Source organism: Schistocerca nitens, chromosome 5 (assembly GCF_023898315.1).
Source record: "Schistocerca nitens isolate TAMUIC-IGC-003100 chromosome 5, iqSchNite1.1, whole genome shotgun sequence".
NCBI lineage: Eukaryota > Metazoa > Arthropoda > Insecta > Orthoptera > Acrididae > Schistocerca > Schistocerca nitens.
Window position 1 is genome coordinate 629145710 of NC_064618.1, and position 21278 is coordinate 629166987.

At 41.8% G+C, this 21278-nt stretch overlaps 1 protein-coding gene across 3 annotated transcripts in view; it reads left to right on the plus strand.

Moving 5' to 3' along the window:
• LOC126260894 (paramyosin, long form) overlaps nt 1-21278 on the plus strand; it is a 192240-nt gene that overhangs the window by 47510 nt on the left and 123452 nt on the right. For all 3 annotated transcript variants that reach the window (XM_049958342.1, XM_049958341.1, XM_049958343.1), the window contains exon 2: nt 3475-3623. In XM_049958342.1, coding sequence (XP_049814299.1) covers nt 3475-3623 — 149 coding nt within the window. The remainder of the gene's footprint in view (nt 1-3474; nt 3624-21278) is intronic.

Below are 21278 nucleotides of genomic sequence, written 5' to 3' on the forward strand. Positions count from 1 at the left end.
TACTGCAAAATAAAAAATCTGAATCATAGTACTTGCATTACATCGATGTGTCATTGCACATGGGTTAATACCCCTAAGCGTAGAGTGAAGCAGATGTGAGTAGAATTTGACAAACTAAATCGATTTCGATAATGCATAATTTCATCTGCTACAATGCGTGCATAAAATCTACTTACACTAGAGACTGTAAGTAATACTGATGCAAGCATGGTATTATTCAATAAAGAAAGTATTAACGATTACAATTAGGGTTGTAGATGCGATTAAATTTCAAGTCCTACGCTTGCTGCTCTATATGTTTCAACACGCGAATCAAATGATGAAGATACTTACATTGAAAATTAATCAACAGATACACATCGCCCATTCACCGAGAACTTTCAGAAGCTTTCTTTTCTTCAGTCGCTGCCTGTGGCGATCACTTTCCCTTAATTTGCAGTCGTGACTGCTTTCGCAAGGAAAACTGATTTGTGGTTTTTTATAAGGGAGCACAAAACCGAGCGAATATTCAGTTTTATCTGAGAAATAAATGAAGATTAGAATTTAATAGGACGTTAATGTCGAAATCATCTTAGAGGCAGCGCCTACTCAGCTGAACAAGGATGAAACTATGTATTGATCGTGCTTCGTTATGAAATCCATTCCAGAATTCGCTTTAACCGGTAAAGCTGAAGCATGGAGAATCTAAATAAAGATTTGAACCCAGCGACTGCCGAGTAGAAGAAGAGTGTTGTCTCTAACGCGTTACGTTATTTCGACGAGTTCTCTGACCACAGTTCTTTGTAAATAATACGTGAAACTGCTCCTGCTCGATTGTATGGTAGCTGGTTTGCTTCAAATACTACGTGCACATAATCTATTGGTACAATAAAGGGTTTCCTTTTAAAGTGTGTCTCTCCAAGATGATGAGTACAGAGTTTTCCCTGTCTCATTTCATCATAACTCTGACTTTCACTCAAGAAGTACTTCTCTGCTTACGCCTCTCGTCCGACCGTCTTTCTCAAGAGCAGATAAATTTACTGCTCATGGGATTGTTTGATGGTACTATTGATCCATGCGTAGGCTATAATTGTTCCAACTTTCTTTGGCCATAAGGAGAAAAATTTGTGAAGTAGCTGCTGTTTTAAGTTATTTACGACGAATTCTCAAAAACGACAGTTTTTTGAAACATAAGTCGTTAAATTGAAGTTCTAGAGGAAAGGTAAAATACAACTGCCAGAAAACTGCTAGAAAATATTAGGCGTGAATTTTATTGGGACTTCCAGAATAGCCAGGAAGTGAATCTGCAGTGTACTACTAGCACTGTTGCGGAGTGATGCGTCTCTTTCGTGTACTGTTGTCAACGAGTTAAATGGAATCCGCATTTACTCTTTTTCTATTTCAAGTTACCAACGCTGTTAAGACTGAAACACAAACCGAATGATTAATTTAACGTTTGGTATAACTAAGATGAACTTTTTTTCCAAGTTTTTTTGTCAGATTGAACCAGAATGTTCAGTAATCACATTATTACACACTTGACCCATTTCAAGAGATCATGTTTCCGTCATCAGGCAAACCTATTACAAGAGTCTTACCAATATATGCAAGATGAATAGAAGCGAACAAAGTCAGTCCTACCACACCATAAAAATCAGACTGCATCCCATGGTTTGGCTTAGTAGGTCTACCAACAATCTCTAGCTTTCAGCAGCTCTGCCAAAACAATCTAACAGCCTGTCTGAGACAGTGGGAGGGCAGCAGATGCTAGTTCAGTCTCCCGTCCGACCATCCAGATCTGGGATTTCCCTTAAAATGTATCGTTGCTAGTCCGGCCAACGTTTTTCTGCTGTGTGATTTGACGAACTGCTGGACTGTAACCCTTGTATATCCGTTTTGATGGTTATAGAGAGTGAGAATAAAGTATTTTCGTGATAAAAATATTCCTTTGTAACTGGATACACCTATGCGATTTGTTGCAAATGGTATCTTAACTTATTAAGTTTTTATGGATACACGTGCACATGTTTACGCGTGGTTTTTTTTTGGGGGGGTAGCTTACCACATGAGGCTTTTGTGTACCAGTATACACTTCTACGTCCGCTGTGATATCATCAGTTACGGATATTTCAACAATGGTGATTGTTTCAACAAGATGGTGAACTGCCACGCTGGGAGCCATTTGTTCGGCAGTTCTTGGATGAAACATTTTCGGACAGGTAGATCGGTAGAGACGGTTCAATACCATGGTCACTTCGATCACCTAAGATAACCATTCATGACTTTTCCTGTGGAGTCATGGATGAAGTAATCAGTTAATCAGTTCCTGATGTGCAAATTCATAGTATGAATACGAGACGTTGTCGAGGCGGTGACAGCAGAGATGCTGGCAAATACATGGGTAGAAATTGTGTATCGACCAGACGTGGAAGAGTTAAGCTACCATTTGCGAGAAACAGCACAACTGGCTCTAGCATAACTTCTGAGAAATAAGTTTTTATAATCAGCGAAAGACTTTATACTATCCTGTACTAAACAATCATCTAAAATCGGCTTCAAAGACGAAACTGCGCAGTAGTGAAAGCAAAATAATAGCATGTGTTGAGGGACCCAACAGCAGCCAGCGTAATAGAATTTTTAATTTCGTCTTTATTTCTTTAATTTTTTTTTTTTTAAATGGCCGGTTTCGGTTCAAAATGAACCAAATCTACGTGCTACGTCACAGGAAAATATTCTGCCCTGTGGCCGATGTCGAGATGGCAACTTATCTGAGAAATTCACATGTTATGCTAGTGGATAAAATCTTGTCACATAGCGTGTAATTTTTTCTGATAAGTTGGTCTACTCTTATAACTCAAACTACAGGGTCTGATTATGGCTCGTGTAGAACCGAATTCGGTCATTTTAAAAAGCTAAGGCAATCGAGGTGAACAATAAAAGAAATTTTTTACAACCAGTGATTGCGAGTTTACTCTAAATTAATTGTGTCAGTTTTTGCCAAGGTAGTCAGTGCGACCTGGTGTTATCGTCATTGAGTGATCGAGTCCGTTGCTCGAAACGTCTTGCAGCCACTAGCATATTTGAGACCCCGTTCCGTATGCTCGGGCTTTTGGTACCTGTGGGAACAAGCGGACGGTATCCGCAGCCAACTTTGACAGGTGGTCAGTGGGAGACAGAGCCAGGCGTCGAGCAGAAGTTTCGCGACGCACCCCGCCGCCACGTGCGACCACCCTCCGGCGTGAGTCACGCCGCCCCCAGCGCGCCCTATAAATGGCGACGCGTGTAACGCGACCGCCCCGCTGCCGCTCCGCCCCCGCAGTCGCGCCGCCTCTAAGAATAGCCCCCCGCGGCCGCCGCCGGCACTTCCGAACGACGACTGGTCCCGCGCGCACCACGGATCCGGCCGCGAACGCCACAGCACCGCGACAGCAGCACAGCACCGCAGCAGCGCCACAGCTAGCTCCGACCAACGCCCCCTCTTTGTGTCCGTTTCAGTCGAATCGTCGTCGTCGCGCCGAGTGAAGATGTCTTCCAGCGTGGCCAAGACCACCAAGTCCTACTCGTACCGCTCGACCGGCGGCGGCGGCGGCGCTGACGTCAGCATCGAGTACAGCGCCGACCTGAGCGCGCTCTCCCGGCTCGAGGTGAGTGCTGTCACAGCAGCAGCGAGGCCTGTCAAAGCAACAGCGGCGGCGCCCCCACCATTCACTGCACCAGCCACAGGGACTCCACGAATGTCAACACACATGTCTGATATGGAACCGAGGCAGCTCTAATCCTCGTGGAGAGAAATGGGTATAGATCCCACAAGGCTGTCAGTGGAATTGAACAGCATATACTCACGTCTCACTTCACCTCACTTTCCGATTTAGCCTTCCCCACCAGTATACTGTAACAGTTGATGATCTTTCATGCGTTTCATCCTCACCTATGCAAATTTTGCATGGATCTCCTCCCCTCCTGCGTTCTACCTCTCCCTCCAATTACTTGAAGTCACACCGTCTATATTGTTTTCCATGTACGTTTCTCCTCTATCCATCCACATCCTGATCCAGATGATAATCTTCTCACGCCTTCTCAGACACCTGGAACACATTCGCCAGTTCTGTGTTTCCAACAAAATCTCCTCCCAGCTCCCAGGGTGTCCACCACACTTGGGAAACCCACCACACTCCATCTCCTTTCCCAGGTTCGTTTCGACGGCCTTCTCCAACCAGGCGACGACATCACTCCTGAGACCTACCCATCCTCTCAACTATAACCTATCCTAGCGCTTTCAGACAAAATGTACGCCACAAACTAGAGTTCTCCTTCAACTGTCCCGATCTTGACCCTTAGCAATGTTTTCTCATATCATTTCCTCTCCAATGTGAGCTGCATCGAAATACCTCACCTACAGTATGTTACCAGTAGTACACATCACCCTCCTCCTCAGAGGTACAAGGCCACACTCTCTCTAGCGTCTCATCGCGCTTAAGACCATTTTTTATTCCTATTAATTTATTTAGAGGTGAAGACAGGGTTGTTTCCAATGGGTAAATAATGTAGATGAGGAAAAGTCCCTTCACTTTTAACTGATATATTGTACCATCTTCATAGTTTTCTTACGTATTTTACACAATCCAATGCATTTCGGCCTATGCCATGATGGGACTCAGATTCCATTAATTATTGATATTATGATTGCAGAAGTATATTCGAGTATTATATCCTTCATTGGCCCTATGTTTTCCACCATCAGATGCTAATGTTCAAATGTAGTTCTTATGAAAAGTAAGAGGAAACAGATTTCTTGCTCGTCCTCCTCAAACCACCAATGGAAATGCTAGTCTTGTGGGAATGGATTTTATCTTCTTGGAGAAGGTAATGTTCTCATGAGAATAATTTCAGCCCCCATTCAACTATTTCGTAGGTCTCATCAATTCCATTTCCTGAATCAGAGAATCCAAACTAAAATAAAAAATTCTAAGCCCGTGCTCGCCAAGGTCTGAGTAGTCTAAAAGGTACTCATTCGATATTAATGATGTCACACTCAAACACTTTAGCTGGTTGCACGAAACAAACAGGTTCCATAAAAGAAAACTCTCCTTCACTTGTAATTGCTTAGTTACTCAGTAGCCTTCATAAATAAGGGTACATAACAAAACGTCAGCCGGCTGACTCCGTCAATAATTATGTGCACCCTATAATATTATATTTAGTCCCAATCATATTTCACTGGAAGCCAATATCGTGCACAGAAGTAGCCGTGACGCAAACATTTTTTATTCCAAAAAACCACACATTCATTGCACATCTCTCTACATTGAATTAATAATAATTAAATGCATTAATTCAACAATATCTACAGTGACAAAGATGTTACCTTTAAAAAAATTATTTTCATTCCTTCGAATGGGAGTGGTGGCAATTGAGATAAATACTTAAATGACAGACTACAAAACCAAACGTCTGCGGTGCAGTTCCCAGTCTGCCAGTCTGTTCCAGGGCATTTTCAGTCACTTTTCGTTTCTTTTACCTTTATCAGTTCATTTTTAATGTGATAAATGACAAATCGTACTGTGGTCAGGGTGTAAGTTGAACTGTAGGTCCTGCTATAACGGTTGGGTATATCAGTTCGAAGTTTAGAGGAAGGTAAGGGCACTGCACCTCCAACAGGACAATGCATTGCGCGGCCCCTCCCATCGGAGATTCAAGTCCTCCCTCGGCATGGCTGTGTGTGTTGTTCTTAGCGAAAGTCAGTTTAAGTAGTATACGTAAGTCTACGGACTGATGACCTCAGCAGTTTGGACCCTTAAGAATTCATACACATTTGAACATTTGAACAATGCTTACTATATCACTGTGGTGTTCAAACCAACCTTCATGCTGAAGACAATTTTATCTTTTCTTTTTTTTTTTGGGTGTGTGGTGGAGGTGGCATGAAATATGGAAAGTAATGTCGTTGGTCATACTGTCAGGAACCATCCTTGAATTCACCTGGAATCATTTGGAAAGTCTGTGGAAAACCGTGTCACGATGATCTCTCAAAATAAAGTTTAGACTGCCCCCTAATATTGCGATGTGATTGTTCAGTATCGCAAAAATTTGCAAATATTACTGGCCGACTGAAGAAGATTTAAAGGCTATAAGTAAATTCTGCTTGTTATGTTAATCTTCAGTCCGAAGGCTGATTTGATACATATCAACGTGCAAGTCTGGCATGTGCAAGTCCGTTAATTTCTATGTAGCTACGGTAATGTACGATCATTTCATTTGAACCTGCTTAGGGCAGTCAAACCTCAGTCTCAAAAAAAAAAAAAAAAAAAAATGGCTCTGAGCACTATGGGACTCAACTGCTGTGGTTATCAGTCCCCTAAAACGTAGAACTACTTAAACCTAACTAACCTAAGGACACCACACACATCCATGCCCGAGGCAGGATTCGAACCTGCGACCGTAGCAGTCGCACGGTTCCGGACTGCGCGCCCAGAACCGCGAGACCACCGCGGCCGTCAAACCTCAGTCTCCCTCTACAGTTTAACCCTCCCTCTCCCCCACCCAAACACACGCACACACACATGCACGCACACACACACACACACACACACACACACACACACACACACACACATTTCCCGCCATTACTAAATTAGCTATTCCTCGATGTATTAAGATCCGTCCTTTCAACCCACCCCTTCTTTTAGTGAAGTTCGCAACAAATTTCTCTTCTATCCTCTTCGCTTCAGTATCTCTTCTATAGCTTTCCCATCTACTCATCGTTCCATAGTTATCAAGACTACACATTCTTCTCCAGCACCACGTTTGTAAAGCTGTTATTCCTGTTATTCCATTCAAGGCTTCAGTTCAGACTTTTACTTTTAAAAAAATGGCTCTGAGCACTATGGGACTTAACATCTTAGGTCATCAGTGCCCTAGAACTTAGAACTACTGAAATCTAACTAACCTAAGGACATCACACACATCCATGCCCGAGGCAGGATTCGAACCTGCGACCGTAGCAGTCTCGCGGTTCCGGACTGCAGCGCCTAGAACCGCACGGCCACCGCAGCCGGCACTTTTACTTTAAGTACTGACAGGAAATGGGAAAAGTGTTTTTCATATAATTCCCCCTCATTTCTTCCTAATGGATGAACAGTGTTGTAATATGGGAAAACTGTCAAATATTACAGACAATATAAGAAACTGGTGTTGGTATGTATCTAAGCAGTCGCACCCACCCCATATTGCAACCAGTTTTTAAGTAACTCATTCATCCGTTCATTATACGGATTTTTAAGATTATATGTTACAAAATGTGTCAAACTTAGTTGCCGGCAGAGACTTAGATGATGTTGCAACTCTGCTCAGATTTCAAACGGAAACTCCGGTTCATAACATATATGGAGTATTCGCGATTTCGGTCTCTGACCACGAAAGAGCCAACTGAGCAAACTGACCAACAAGATTAACTGTCAAACACAGCAGGCCGGTGTTTCCGCTTCAGCCAACAGTTTTCACATGAAATCGTAGCCTTCATATGACGCTAAATGACAAATAGTTACTATAAAATGTAAACAACCAAATAGAAAGATCTTTCAGCAACCTTAGGCATCTGACAGGATTTGCATGGTTTCACCTCAAATAACTGTATCTACAAATCTGAAAAATATTTATGCCAACTCTTACTTTCACTAAAAGGTCTCCCACACCTGCTCTTACAAAATAGAATTCCAAATATATCTCGAACTACGTAAAACTACGAGTTTCTCACTCTATCAGCAAAATCAGCAAAAAAGTATAGGTAACCTTAAACTGCAGTCGTATAGAATGATAAGAGGAAGCTTGCTTCCAACGGACTCAGTAATTTCATATTTAAATACAGTCTAGTTTTAAATGTTCTCTACCGTGCTAGTGAAACGTTATGGAGGTTTTCATAGTTTTTTTTTCCTAGTAATATACATAACTTGCTGGTTTACTTTCGAGGCACATTGGAAGAGTAGATTTGAACGCTCTACGTAGCTTACGAAAGTATCCCAAGCCACTTTTTTCTTCTGTTTATTTCTTTTGTTGTCCATCGGCCTGTTGACCTCAACTGCCGCACACGTGAAAACTAGTTACGTGATTCTATAATTTCATTGCTGATTTGTACAATTTTCTTTTCGGTGTCTTCGCAATCATTGTATATCAAATTTCGGGAATCCGCTGCTATTATCTTCCGCCACTCAAGTGGTTTACTTTATGCGGGCTGCTTCCGTCCACGACTGACTTCCTTTTTTTAATGGGGACAACACCTGATTTCCGATCTGCCCAGAAGCTGGAAAACATCCGTGTCAACCTCCGCACTCAGAATGCTGTATGTTCTAGAAGTCTTCATCCAGTATCTAGCATACGTCTTGGTCTGTAAGCTTGGGTTTATAGTAATTGTTGAATATCACGTACCCAGCTTAACATCTTCGTTTCGTACCGTATCTTATTCCTTTAAAGTCAGTACCGCCATTAGACTGTTGTCTATTACAGTGTTACATTTACACTTACACAATCATGATTTCGGCTTCAAAGTGCCATTATCAAGTGTTTTGAGTGTTATATTGCCATCTTAGGCAATTTAGTGTAAATGTAACACTGTAAATAAACAATAGGGTAATGGTGGTACTGACTTTAAAGAAATATATTATGACTGTGACCCCACATTATGAAAAAATTATTAAGTATCTTATTGTGATTGATCTGATTCTTAGAACCTTGTAGGAAAACCAACTGTTCAGCTGGTTAAGTCTCCACTTTCACAATAGACAATGCATCCTCATCACATAAAATACCTGAAATTGCCTTTCACACAGTGCATCGGATGTTTATCCAACGTAGGCAGTCTTAAAAAGCGTCTGCATGCTCAAACTTGACACGTAAGAATCATAGCAATTCAAAATATTCATACACTTCGGCTACGCGTTCACTACTTTATTCGGGTCTGTATTTGAACCATTTCTATGCTTATAAAAATGATCGGCAGGGATTATTCATGATGTCGCTACACTATTTTTTTCCGTTCTTTTTGTGTTGTTACCAAAGGAATACATTTTAACGCAATGTTCGGGTATATCACAAATTGAGATGTTTACAGACCTAATTATTAGGTGTGATGGCACCTTAACGATTGCGTTTTGGATCACAGTACTTCGACGTAGTTTTATTTAGTTACTGTAAGTCATGGCCCTCGTCGTATTCGGAGTTACGCTGCTGAAACATTCCCCTGCAGCCGGTTTGCAGTCCACGTATCATGTTCATCTATGACCATCATTGTAAGTATTTTATGTCGACCAACGCAGTAATCGGAATAATGTGTACCCGACATTACAAGAGTGAGAACCGATATATGTATCTTATGTGGTAGGCTATTTGTAAAAAGAGAGAAGTGGCGAGCGAATTTAACTATAAGACTGTACTGGGTAAAATGCGCGGCTGAGATTTACTTCTAATGTCCACAGTAAATTTGCTGCATTTTTCCTCTGCCTTGACCACCTTCATGCAGCTGCATGCAAACTATTATTGCTTTCTTTAATGAAGTAGCAGTGAGGTCAAAAATGGCTCTGAGCACTATGGGACTCAACTGCTGAGGTCATTAGTCCCCTAGAACTTAGAACTAGTTAAACCTAACTAACCTAAGGACAGCACACACATCCATGCCCGAGGCAGGATTCGAACCTGCGACCGTAGCGGTCTCGCGGTTCCAGACTGCAGCGCCAGAACCGCGCGGCCACTTCGGCCGGCAAGCAGTGAGGTCCACATATTGTTACGTCGTCTTCGGTCCCAAGGTTGGATCGGTGAATCTCTGCACGCAAGTGTCTCCATTCTGCGTAAATACCTCCACCTACATCCATCTGAAACTGGTTAATGTAATCTAGCCTTCGTCTTTCTCTACAACTTTTACATCTACATCTACATCTACATGGTTATTCTGCAATTCACACTTAAGTGCCTGGCAGAGGGTTCATGGAACCATTTTCATACTACGTCTCTACCATTCCACTCTCGATTGGCGCGTGGGAAAAAGGAACACCTAAATCTTTCCATTCCAGCTCTGATTTCTCTTATTTTATTATGATTACTCCCCACACTTCCCTCCATTCGCAAATTAACCCTTCTCCGACCTCTCAGGATGTCTCTCACCTACTTGTCCCTTCCTTACAAGGGAACCTCTCCATCGCACCCCCCTCAGATTTAGTTATAAGTTGACACAGTGGATAGGCCTTGAAAAACTGAAAACAGATGAATTGAGAAAACAGGAAGAAGTTGTGTGGAACTGTGAAAAAATAAGCAAAATATACAAACTGAGTAGTTCATGGGAAGATAGGCAACGTCAAGGAGAGAGAAAACGCAGGAGCGCCGTGGTCTCGTGGTAACGTGAGTAGCTGCGGAACGAAAGGTCCATGGTTCAAATCTTCCATCAAGTAAAGAGTTTAATTTTTTATTTTCAGTTTATGTGACAATCTCTTATGTTTTCATCACTTTTTTGGGAGTGATTATCACATCCACAGGAAAACCTAAATCGGGCAAGGTAGAAGAATCTTTTTACCCCATCGCCAAGTGTACAAGTTAGGTGGATCGACAACATATTCCTGTCATGTGACGCACATGCCGTCACCAGTGTCGTATAGAATATATCAGATGTGTTTTCCTGTGGGGGAATCAGTTGACGTATGACCTTGCGATCAAATGTTTTCGGTTCCCATTGGAGAGACACGTCCTTTCGTCTACTAATCGCACGGTTTTGCGATGCGGTCGCAAAACACAGACACTAAACTTATTACAGTGAACAAAGACGTCAATGAACGAACGGACAGATAATAACTATGCAAAAATAAGGAAAATAAAATTTTCACTCGAGGGAAGACTTGAACCAAGGACCTCTAGTTCAGCAGCTGCTCACGCTACCACCAGATCACGACGCTCCTGAGTAAAGTCTGTGCATGATTTTGCCTATGCGACCCGTGGACTACTCAGTTTGTATATTTTGCTTATTTTTTCACAGTTCCACACAACTTCTTCCTGTTTTCTCAATTGATTTGTGTTCAATTTATCAAGGCCTATCCACTGTGCCAACTTATAACTAAATCTGAGGGGGGTGCGATGGGGAGGTTCCCTTGTTAGTAAAGTTGTGCAATAAAGATCTTTTAACATCGACTACGTTCAGTACTTCTGCATTCGTTATTCTGTATACACATAGACCTTCAGCATTCCTCTGTAACGCCATATAAGTATGCAATTTTCGAATCCTTTTCTCGTTTTGACTGCCCCCGATCGTCAGCAGACATCAAGTGTCTGCGACTACTGTACACAGAAAAATCGTTGCATTACAATCTTCACAGGCTTATTACTGTAAGCAATACGAATCTATTTGGTAAATATTCTTACAAAAATATGTTGACTGTTATAGATAAGTAAGTTCGTCACACGTTGCGAACTAAATTAAACAAATACTACGTTTAGGCGTAAAATTTTCCAGTTTAACAACAACACCGTAACATTTTTTTATTATGTTCTAAACTGAACAGACACACAGGAACGATAGGCACACGAAACGTGCATTAAGTAAATCGTGCCGTTCAGTAGAGTTTTGCAGCGAAGAGCTATTTCCTGAAAGATAAATCTGGTTACATTGCTCAGCAGTGAAAATACGATGGAAATTACTATCCGGCTTTTTAAGGAGTGATCTCACATGCCCGAAATATCTGCGGCGCGACATGAAACTCTTCCATGCGATGCGACTTCTTCCCGTTGATTCACAGAGCACACTTGCACGAGACAAAGAAACCACGACAGGCAGCGTGGGCAGTAAGAGCAGGGAAGGGGCGAGCGCGGGCAGAAATAGACAGGCGCTGTGGGCCAAGCCTGCAGAGGCGGTGTAGCGGCCGAGGACCACCTCTCCCAGAGTACACGTCAGACGTGGCAGGGGCAACCCAGCGTCGCAGTCATTAGGAAAAAAGTTCACAAAACTCAAGCTAATTCACTCCACAAACTGGGATGAAGGAAGATTAGGGTTTAACGTCCCGCCGACATCGAGGTCATTAAAGACGGAGCCCAAGCTCGGATTAGTTTAAGGATGGGGAAGGAAATTGACGTACCCTTTCAAAGGAACTATCCCAGCATTTGCCTGAAGCGACTTAGGGAAATCACGGAAAACTAAAATCTGGATGGACGGGCGTGGATCTGAACTGTCGTCCTCCCGAAAGCAAGTCCAGTGTAGAGGAAATCGTAATTTTATAATCTTATCCACTCATATTTCATGTTATCACTTCTGTCATCACCTGTGTTAAGTACACTGGCTTCATTTTTAGGACCTATTACGATTTATACGATCGAAATTCGTAGTATATGAAAAGATTTTATCAAACACGAGTTTAGTCTGGTGGTCGTGGGTTTCTTTAAACATTTAAAAGCTGTGGGGCAGCTCCTATATAATTCGCTGGAATCCTGGACTAGTCTCTCGAACGAACACAAGGCTGCGCGTTGAGTGCACGCAACTTTGCCACCTGGCGTGCTATAGTAAATACGCTTATTACGTCTCTCGAAGAGTAAAAACTGCTTCTGATGCGTTATAGTAAAGAGTTTTTCTATTGTAATTAGGGAATGATTATAACACATCAATAAAAAGTCTATTTGATTTTCAACCTATGGGCCCACTAGATGGAGAAAAACAATGTCATGGCATCCTCCTAGTATAACACGCGCGTCTTCGCCAATCTATGTTGTTTGGATCATCAACCCTAAGGCTACTTTGATGCATCTCTATTTCTCCATCCCAATCGCTATCGCGCCTCCCCCCTCCACCCCCCCCCCCCCCCCACACACGTATTTTACAGTTTTCAGCAACGAATCAAGTACTGTAGACGCCAAACCATTGTTTCGCTATGTTCTTCATTTAACTACTTTTTCCTTACTTGCTGGCCGGAGGAAGTCTTCATTCCTTACTCGAACAACCCACGTTATCTTCAACAGTCTCCAGTAACACTCGTGCATTTCAGAGTTCCCCAAACTGATACATATTCACAATTCTTAATTTGGGGTTTGGGAATGGGGCGATTGGGGGGGGGGGGGGGGGCTGGTGGGTTGATTTGTGTCACTGATGTCATTTCACACCTACGGATAGAGGTGGCAGTAGCAACAGGTGACATGTAGAGCATAACTCTGGGACGCTTGCAGCAATGTCAACCAAATTTTGTACACTATATGGGAAAAAAATGCTTTTGAACTACGACGCGGTGTCGCACTTAGCGCGACTAGAGATGGAGGTCTGGTTAGGGGAGGGAAAGGGGTGAAAAGTAAGTCTAACTCTAGAACCAATCTTAGTACACATGTGTCTTACTATCGGCGAAAAAATACTGCGGGACTTACACAGTTCCAACACCCTCATTTGGGGTTGGATGGGAAAGCGGTGACATAAAAATAATCTATATCATGACCTTGCTTTCTTATTTGTAAACTCTATCTATACCTCTAGGAGGCACACAAATAAATTAAGTTTGCTTTTACACTACAGACAGGTTTCATTACTTTTCCTGTGTAATAAAAGGTTAGGTTGAATAAGTAACTGGACAGCACTAGGTGATCAGCTATTTCTAATAAGATTTCCACTTTAATTCCTCGTACCCACTTAATCCATTGTTACCATTTTACCGGTAGAAATTGTTTTGAACGTTGATGGTGAGCTGGCCCAAAACTGCATTTTTATTCCACGTCATGCACCCAGAAATATTGTTTTCCTTGTGAGACGACTCTTTGTGGGTCGCAGAGGAAAACAAAATAGCATAACCAAGCGACGACACAGCAGGTGAACTGCACAATGCACCATGAAGGTTCTGACTTTCCTAAATACCGCTCTGGTGCACTTTAAGAGCTGCCTTTCGTTTCAACGTTGCATTGTTGATTTTTGTTAGGTATCTTCTTAGGAGTACAAATCGTACGTACGTTTTTATTGTTGTGTCTTCTATATCTTCTATCCTATTATTGAGCCGAAATACACCGAGGTGCTAACTCTGTGCCTCCTGTCACGACAGGGCGAGGTGGAGCAGTAGTCAGACACCTGACTCGTAAGCGGGAGGACAGCGGATCAAATCCCTGCCCTGCCCCCTGGTTTAGGTGTTCTGTGGTAGCCCTGAATCGCTGAAGACAAACTACACAATGAAACACACATAACAGTGTGCCTTCCCTTACGAGCTCGTGATCCGTCTCTAATGACCTCGTCATCGACGGGTCATTACGACATTAATCCCTGACCCTATCTTTCTTCCTTCCTGACACAAGGAAAGTAAATAAACGGTTACACTGGCCAAGTACCTCTCACATTTTCTCAGCAGACGCATAGTTTTGAATGTAATCGTTTGCTCGAGTGACGAACGTTGTTTACTTTCAGCTGTAGCCACAAGTGACGAAATATCATGTCGCAGACGAAAAAGTGCATTGTTTCCTGAGATATTATCTGTCGAAATGTGGAGGCTTGTTCAATTGGTCTTACAGTTTGCCTCTTTTGTTATTATCGTAAACTTTGAAAGCTTCATACTTTTCTTTCTTATTTGTTGTCCCGTTTCTTTGGTATTCTGTTGAAATATTTCTTCTCGAGTGTATTTCCTATAGTCAGGTGGAATTGTGAAGCGTAGAATAATTTTCCGCTGTGATTGCAGATTCATATGACATACCAGCGTTCGCTTTAGTTAGCTTTAGTACAGTTTCAGAGTAAAATCAGACAAATTACATGCTTCTTTCAAAATGATAGAGTTAATTAGTTCCAGTTCTGCACCTCTTCATATAATATCTTTCATTCAGTCAACAGACAATGTTCAAAACACTTTATATCGTTCTGTCTGATGTAAATTTTTTATCTATTTTATTTTATTAGATTACATCTCATCCACCTTTGGCTTGAAACTGCATTCTTGTGACCTGCATACGGATAGATGCTAGATTTGATAATATAATATGCTCTAGGTTTATGTCCCAAATACATAATCAGGCAACATATGGTAATTAAAAATATTTTTTCCTGTCATCAGTCTTATGAATGTTTTAATGCTGCCCCCTATGATTTCCTCTCCTGTATCAACCTCTACATCTCAAAGTAGCACTTAACACACAACATCCTCAGTTCTTCATTGTAATTACTCTAATTTTTGCCTTGTCTACAAATTTTGAAGTTTACGGCTCCCACTAGTAGAACTGAATTTATTCTTCGATGTCTCGTCACGTATCCTGTCGACAGGTCATGCAGCCTCTTCTTCTAAACACCGTTCTCTAGTTCTTCCTTTATTCGTCTATTCTGCGGAGAATTCCATGATTTCTTATCTTATCTGTCCCCATAATTTGCAATATCAACATTACAGCTCGAATATTTGAATGCTTTTCTTTTTAGGTTTAAAATAACAGACAGGGACAGTAATAACTTTCGTCTTACTCTGGTAGCAACTGCAGTGACACAAATAGTGTTACAAATAATAGTAAGCAAAAATTTCCATGTAGTAGAGTTTCCGTTTGGATGAGTTTCTCTTTTTCTTCCTCTATCGCTCAGTGTGTGTATTTATTTCTGATGGGAGACAAGGGTTGCGTGAATGGGGAGCACACGTGCTAACAATAAAGTACGCAATTACTGGTTTTTGAAAGTGGGAATCAACTGCACATCAGAACTTCTTGCAAGTATTTATGTTCTTATACTGCCTTAAGACTCCATTCACTCCACAATGGTTATGGAACTGGGTTGTTGAGCTGTCCTTAGAAGCTGCTACCCTATTATGTTACCAGTCGACCCAAAAAGCGACGGAAGTTTCTCTGTTTGCACCCTGTAGTTATATCAGTTTTTAGTAGCTGCTTTTCTCGGGTACAGTCGATAGCTCTTTTCATGTGTTCGGCCTACCTCTGTTTTGGATAACAGTACGCCAAGTACCCTAGAGCAGTCAAAGAGAAAAGACCCTAAAGAGCTGAGCTGAAGGTACACGAGCTAGCTCATTTGTATGGCCAGAAACCTTTAATGACAATGTGAAAATAGTAGTTGACATAAAAATATATATGAAACGATTGTAAATTGTTGCTCGGAAAAAGCAAAGTACTTCGTAAGTGCTGGCATTCAAAAAGCAAGTTGATAACAGCAAAACGTCTTCCCCCACATCCAGAAGACGTGCAGCCGATAGCACCTGCTACCTGAGGGTTGCCGCGTGGCATGTGGCCGGCTAGAGCTGCCAGTTGCCACTCGCCTTTCCCAGCCCTTAACGTCACCTGCCGAACCGGCGCCGCTGCTTCTGCTTCCAGCCCCTGTTCAGTCGTCCTTTTACTGAACTGAGTCGTTCATCTGCCTGAAATTCGTTGGAATGCCTGAATGGCTGTAAGCACTTTGGGACTTAACATCTATGGTCATCAGTCCCCTAGAACTTAGAACTACTTAAACCCAACTAACCTAAGGACATCACACAACACCCAGTCATCACGAGGCAGAGAAAATCCCTGACCCCGCCGGGAGTCGAACCCGGGAACCCGGGCGCGGGAAGGGAGAACGCTACCGCACGACCACGAGCTGCGGACGGAATGCCTGAAACAATACTCGTTTTCAATTCATACAGAAAGCAGTACGTCGTAGAAAACTGTTAGTAACAGTCTCTCGTGGAAAACGTGTTAGTGCTTGGTGAGCCCCATTCCCTCTTAGTCCCTCCGTGCATCCACACACACACACACACACACACAGTGAGAAAGAGAAAGAAAGACGGGAACACATTGAGATAGAAAACTGTTTCTCCAAATTATCTTTTCGAGAGTTAAATTATACGTTCCTGACGTTGCCCTTATCAAATGGAATTCCTGAAGTAATACTCGTGAAGCGTAATGCTCTTGTAATAAGGTGGATGGTGCTTTGCCCTGGGATCATTTTAATATCCGTTGAAATTTCTCTCCGTGTAAAACCTATGTGCATGTTTTAGACCATACCAATTGTTGATACTTCTTTACTCTATGGGGTATGGCCGGCCTATGTGCCGAGCGGTTCTAGGCGCTTCAGTCTGGAACCGCGTGATCACTACGGTCGCAGGTTCGAATCCTGCCTCGGACATGGATGTGTGTGATGTCCTTAGTTAGTTAGGTTTAAGTAGTTCTAAGTTCTAGGGGACTGATGACCTCAGACGTTAAGTCCCATAGTGCTCAGAGCCATTTTTTTAGGTATTTCGGTATTGCCTCTCAAAAACATTATGCTGCATCTGCAGAATTGTCTGTTTTATTGTGTGACCACATCTCCCTAATTTAAAAAGAATATTCACTAACATTATTTTGCTGCTACCTGCTGTACTATTTTACAGTATTATCATATTGCTATCTGCTTCTTGTATAAAACTTTTTGGTTCCCTTAAAAGTGTATCAAGAACGTAACTGCAAATAAATGTTAGTGTGTGTGTGTGTGTGTGTGTGTGCGCGCGCGCTGTTCCGGCATTCAGTTCGAAGACTGGTTTGATGTAGTTCTCCACGCTAGTATCACCAATGCAATTCTCTTCATCTCTGTGTAACTATTGCGACGTACATCCACTTTATTTTGTTAACTGCAGACAAGTCCCCACTACTAAATTTACAACTCATTGATACCTTTGGATGTGTCCTACCATCTTATCCCTTCTTTAAGCAAGTTGCGCCATTTTCTCTCCCATTCTGTCCACATTTAAAATCTATATTAGACTACAATCCAGACAAATACATACAGGAAAACCTCGCCAACACTTAAATTTACTATTGATGTTAACTTATTCCTTTAGCAGAGAAATTTTCTTGCTAGTGCAAATCTACAGTTCCTCTCTACTTCTTCTGTCGTCAGTTATTGTCTTGTACACGTAGGAAAATTCGTCTGCTAGTTTTCGTGTCTCATCTCTTAATCTATTTCTCACAGCATCACCTGCGTTAACTCGACTACATACAATCAGCCTTATACTACTTTACTCAAAGTTCATCTTAAAACTTTTTAAGACACCGTTCAATGCGTTCAACTGGCCATCCAAGTACTTTTACATCTGTGAAACAACTACGTCATCGGCCAACTTCAGACCTTTTATTTCTTCTCTCTGAACTTTAATACCTTCTCCCATCTTCCTTCGGTTTTCTTTACTGCCTGCTCACTGTATAGACTGAATGAATTTTCAGTTAATGTGAGACTCTATATCTCTCTCTCTCTTCTCAACTTTCACCTCAATTTCATGTTATTCGACTCATAACTGCAGTCTAGTTTCTACACAAGTTATGAATAACCTTCGCACCCTTTATTTTTATCTGTGCACCTTCTGTCTATCTTCTAAGATACGATATGGGGTCAGTATTGCCTCGTATGTTCCTACGTTTCTCCTAAACCCAAACCGATCTTCATACCAGCTGGCGTTTACCAGTTTTACCAGTCTTATAGAAAGCATTTTTATCAGCATTCTGCAACACTGACTTATTAAACTGATGTTTTGGAAATACTCATCTATATAGTATTATATACGTTACATACAGAATCAGTTCAGTGTTCTGCCATGCATAACTATCATAATTTCAGTATGAAAATAATTTAAATTTCTACTAATATGATACAACTATAATATATGAAATTTATTCGCAATTGCGGAATGGTTCAAATGGCTCTGAGCACTATGGGATTTAACATCTGTGGTCATCAGTCCCCTAGAACTTAGAACTACTTAAACCTATCTAACCTAAGGACATCACACACATCCATGCCCGAGGCAGGATTCGAACCTGCGACCGTAGCGGTCACGCGGTTCCAGACTGAAGCGCCTAGAACCGCACGGCCACAACGGCCGGCAATTGCGGAATCTTTCTGACACTAGCTGCTTTGGGTATGAAGATGTTACCTATTGGTGACACATGAAAATGTGTGACGGACCGGGACTGAACCCGGATTTCCGGCTTATCGCAAGCGGTCATCTTAAACACTTCGGCTACCCGAGCACACTTCCAGGACCGATACAAACTTCCGAATGTCGTACCACCTACGAACGCATTGCTCGCAACTTTACTAGGATTCCCGCCACAGGGTTTCAAAAAGACATAACGTATTGATAGCTAGTATTATGATCGCCATTTTGCACGTCGAGGTGTGTAATTCTTATTTTTAACAATGTCTGAAGAAACAGACATTGGTGTCGATCTTGCGACTGTACTAAATGTATAAAAGTTATTCGCAACTGCGGACCCTTTCTGACATTAGCTGCATTATGTGTGAAGTATTACCTCTTGGCGACTCCGATAGCCGAAGTGGCTAAGGCGATGATCGATCACAATAAGTGGGAAATCTGGGTTCGAGTCCTGGTCCGGCACAGGTTTTCATGTGGTACCAACAAGTAATATTTTCATATGTAATGCAGCTAATGTCAGAAAAATTCCGCAATTACGAGTAAATGATATTAATTTTGAACAACTGCAAGGTCGTCAACAATGTCTGTTTCTTCACATATTGTTAAAAATAAGCAACAATAATTACCAACAGAATCATTTGAAAGTAATTCCTTGAAAATCACTATTATCTGAGATATAATACGGGATGCGTTACATTTATTGGCTCTATCATTAGAAACAATCGTAGCAATCCGACAAAGATTTATTTTTTAAACAGGGTAAAATTCTGTGAGAATGAAATATTTGTAACTAACTTCTTGTTTGAGAACAGATAATGTGATAAAATATACATTTATAACTCGGATTGGTACGCACTGCTTATCAGCATCCCAGAAGCCACAGATGTTTCCAACAAAGCAACATACTGAGTAAGCAAGAGAGTTCAAATTAACCAGAATGTAATTCAGTCTATGTGACCAATTTTGCACAGCTCCTTGAATAGAACAAAGGACGTGGTCGCAGATGTTAGTCTGTCAGCTCACTTCTTATATCACAGCGCAGAAATTACAGGTGTTAGGCGGCGGTCCAAATCCCCTTGGCTTTAGCCACTACACAAGCTACGCCTAACTGGAAATAGATTTGCTTTGTCATCCACCAAGTATTTCACAGACAAACAGGTTACAATCCCAACTCAAAAACACGGCTGTCATAAAAAGAGAAACCTAAAGACAGTCAGTAAACTATTCTGCTGGCAGGTTAAAAGAAAGCGAATGTAAAGATAACTATATAACGCCGTGGATACGCATGCAACCTCCTCCTTGCTGAGCAATACCACACAGAGTTTCAAAATCTGAACTCGCGATGAGGCTGGTTCAGACCGCTGTCTAGTTTTTATTTTGTTTTCCATGTTGTTGTTGTGGTCTTCAGTCCTGAGACTGGTTTGATGCAGCTCTCCATGCTACTCTATCCTGTGCAAGCTTCTACATCTCCCAGGACCTACTGCAACCTACATCCTTCTGAATCTGCTTAGTGTATCCATCTCTTGGTCTCCCTCTACGATTTTAACCCTCCACGCTGCCCTCCAATGCTAAATTTGTGATCCCTTGATGCCTCAAAACATGTCCTACCAACCGATCCCTTCTTCTAGTCAAGTTGTGCCACAAACTTCTCTTCTCCCCAATCCTATTCGATACCTCCTCATTAGTTACGAGATCTACCCACCTTATCTTCAGCATTCTTCTGTAGCACCACATTTCGAAAGCTTCTATTCTCTTCTTGTCCAAACTAGTTATCGTCCATGTTTCACTTCCATACATGGCTACACTCCATACAAACACTTTCAGAAACGACTTCCTGACACTTAAATCTATACTCGATGTTAACAAATTTCTCTTCTTCAGAAACGCTTTGCTCGCCATTGCCAGTCTACATTTTATATCCTCTCTACTTCGACCATCATCAGTTATTTTACTCCCTAAATAGCAAAACTCCTTTACTACTTTAAGTGTCTCATTTCCTAATCTAATTCCCTCAGCATGACCCGATTTAATTTGACTACATTCCATTATCCTCGTTTTGCTTTTGTTGATGTTCATCTTATATCCTCCTTTCAAGACACTGTCCGTTCCGTTCAACTGCTCTTCTAAGTCCTTTGCTGTCTCTGACAGAATTACAATGTCATCGGCGAACCTCAAAGTTTTTACTTCTTCTCCATGAATTTTAATACCTAGTCCGAATTTTTCTTTTGTTTCCTTTACTGCTTGCTCAATATACAGATTGAATAACATCGGGGAGAGGCTACAACCCTGTCTCACTCCTTTCCCAACCACTGCTTCCCTTTCATGCCCCTCGACTCTTATAACTGCCATCTGGTTTCTGTTTTCCATATACGTATTAAAACTAACGGTCAGATGGATGCTTTGTAAGTAGTAAGCCGATATTCTTCCCCAAACTATTCCTATTCCAGCCTG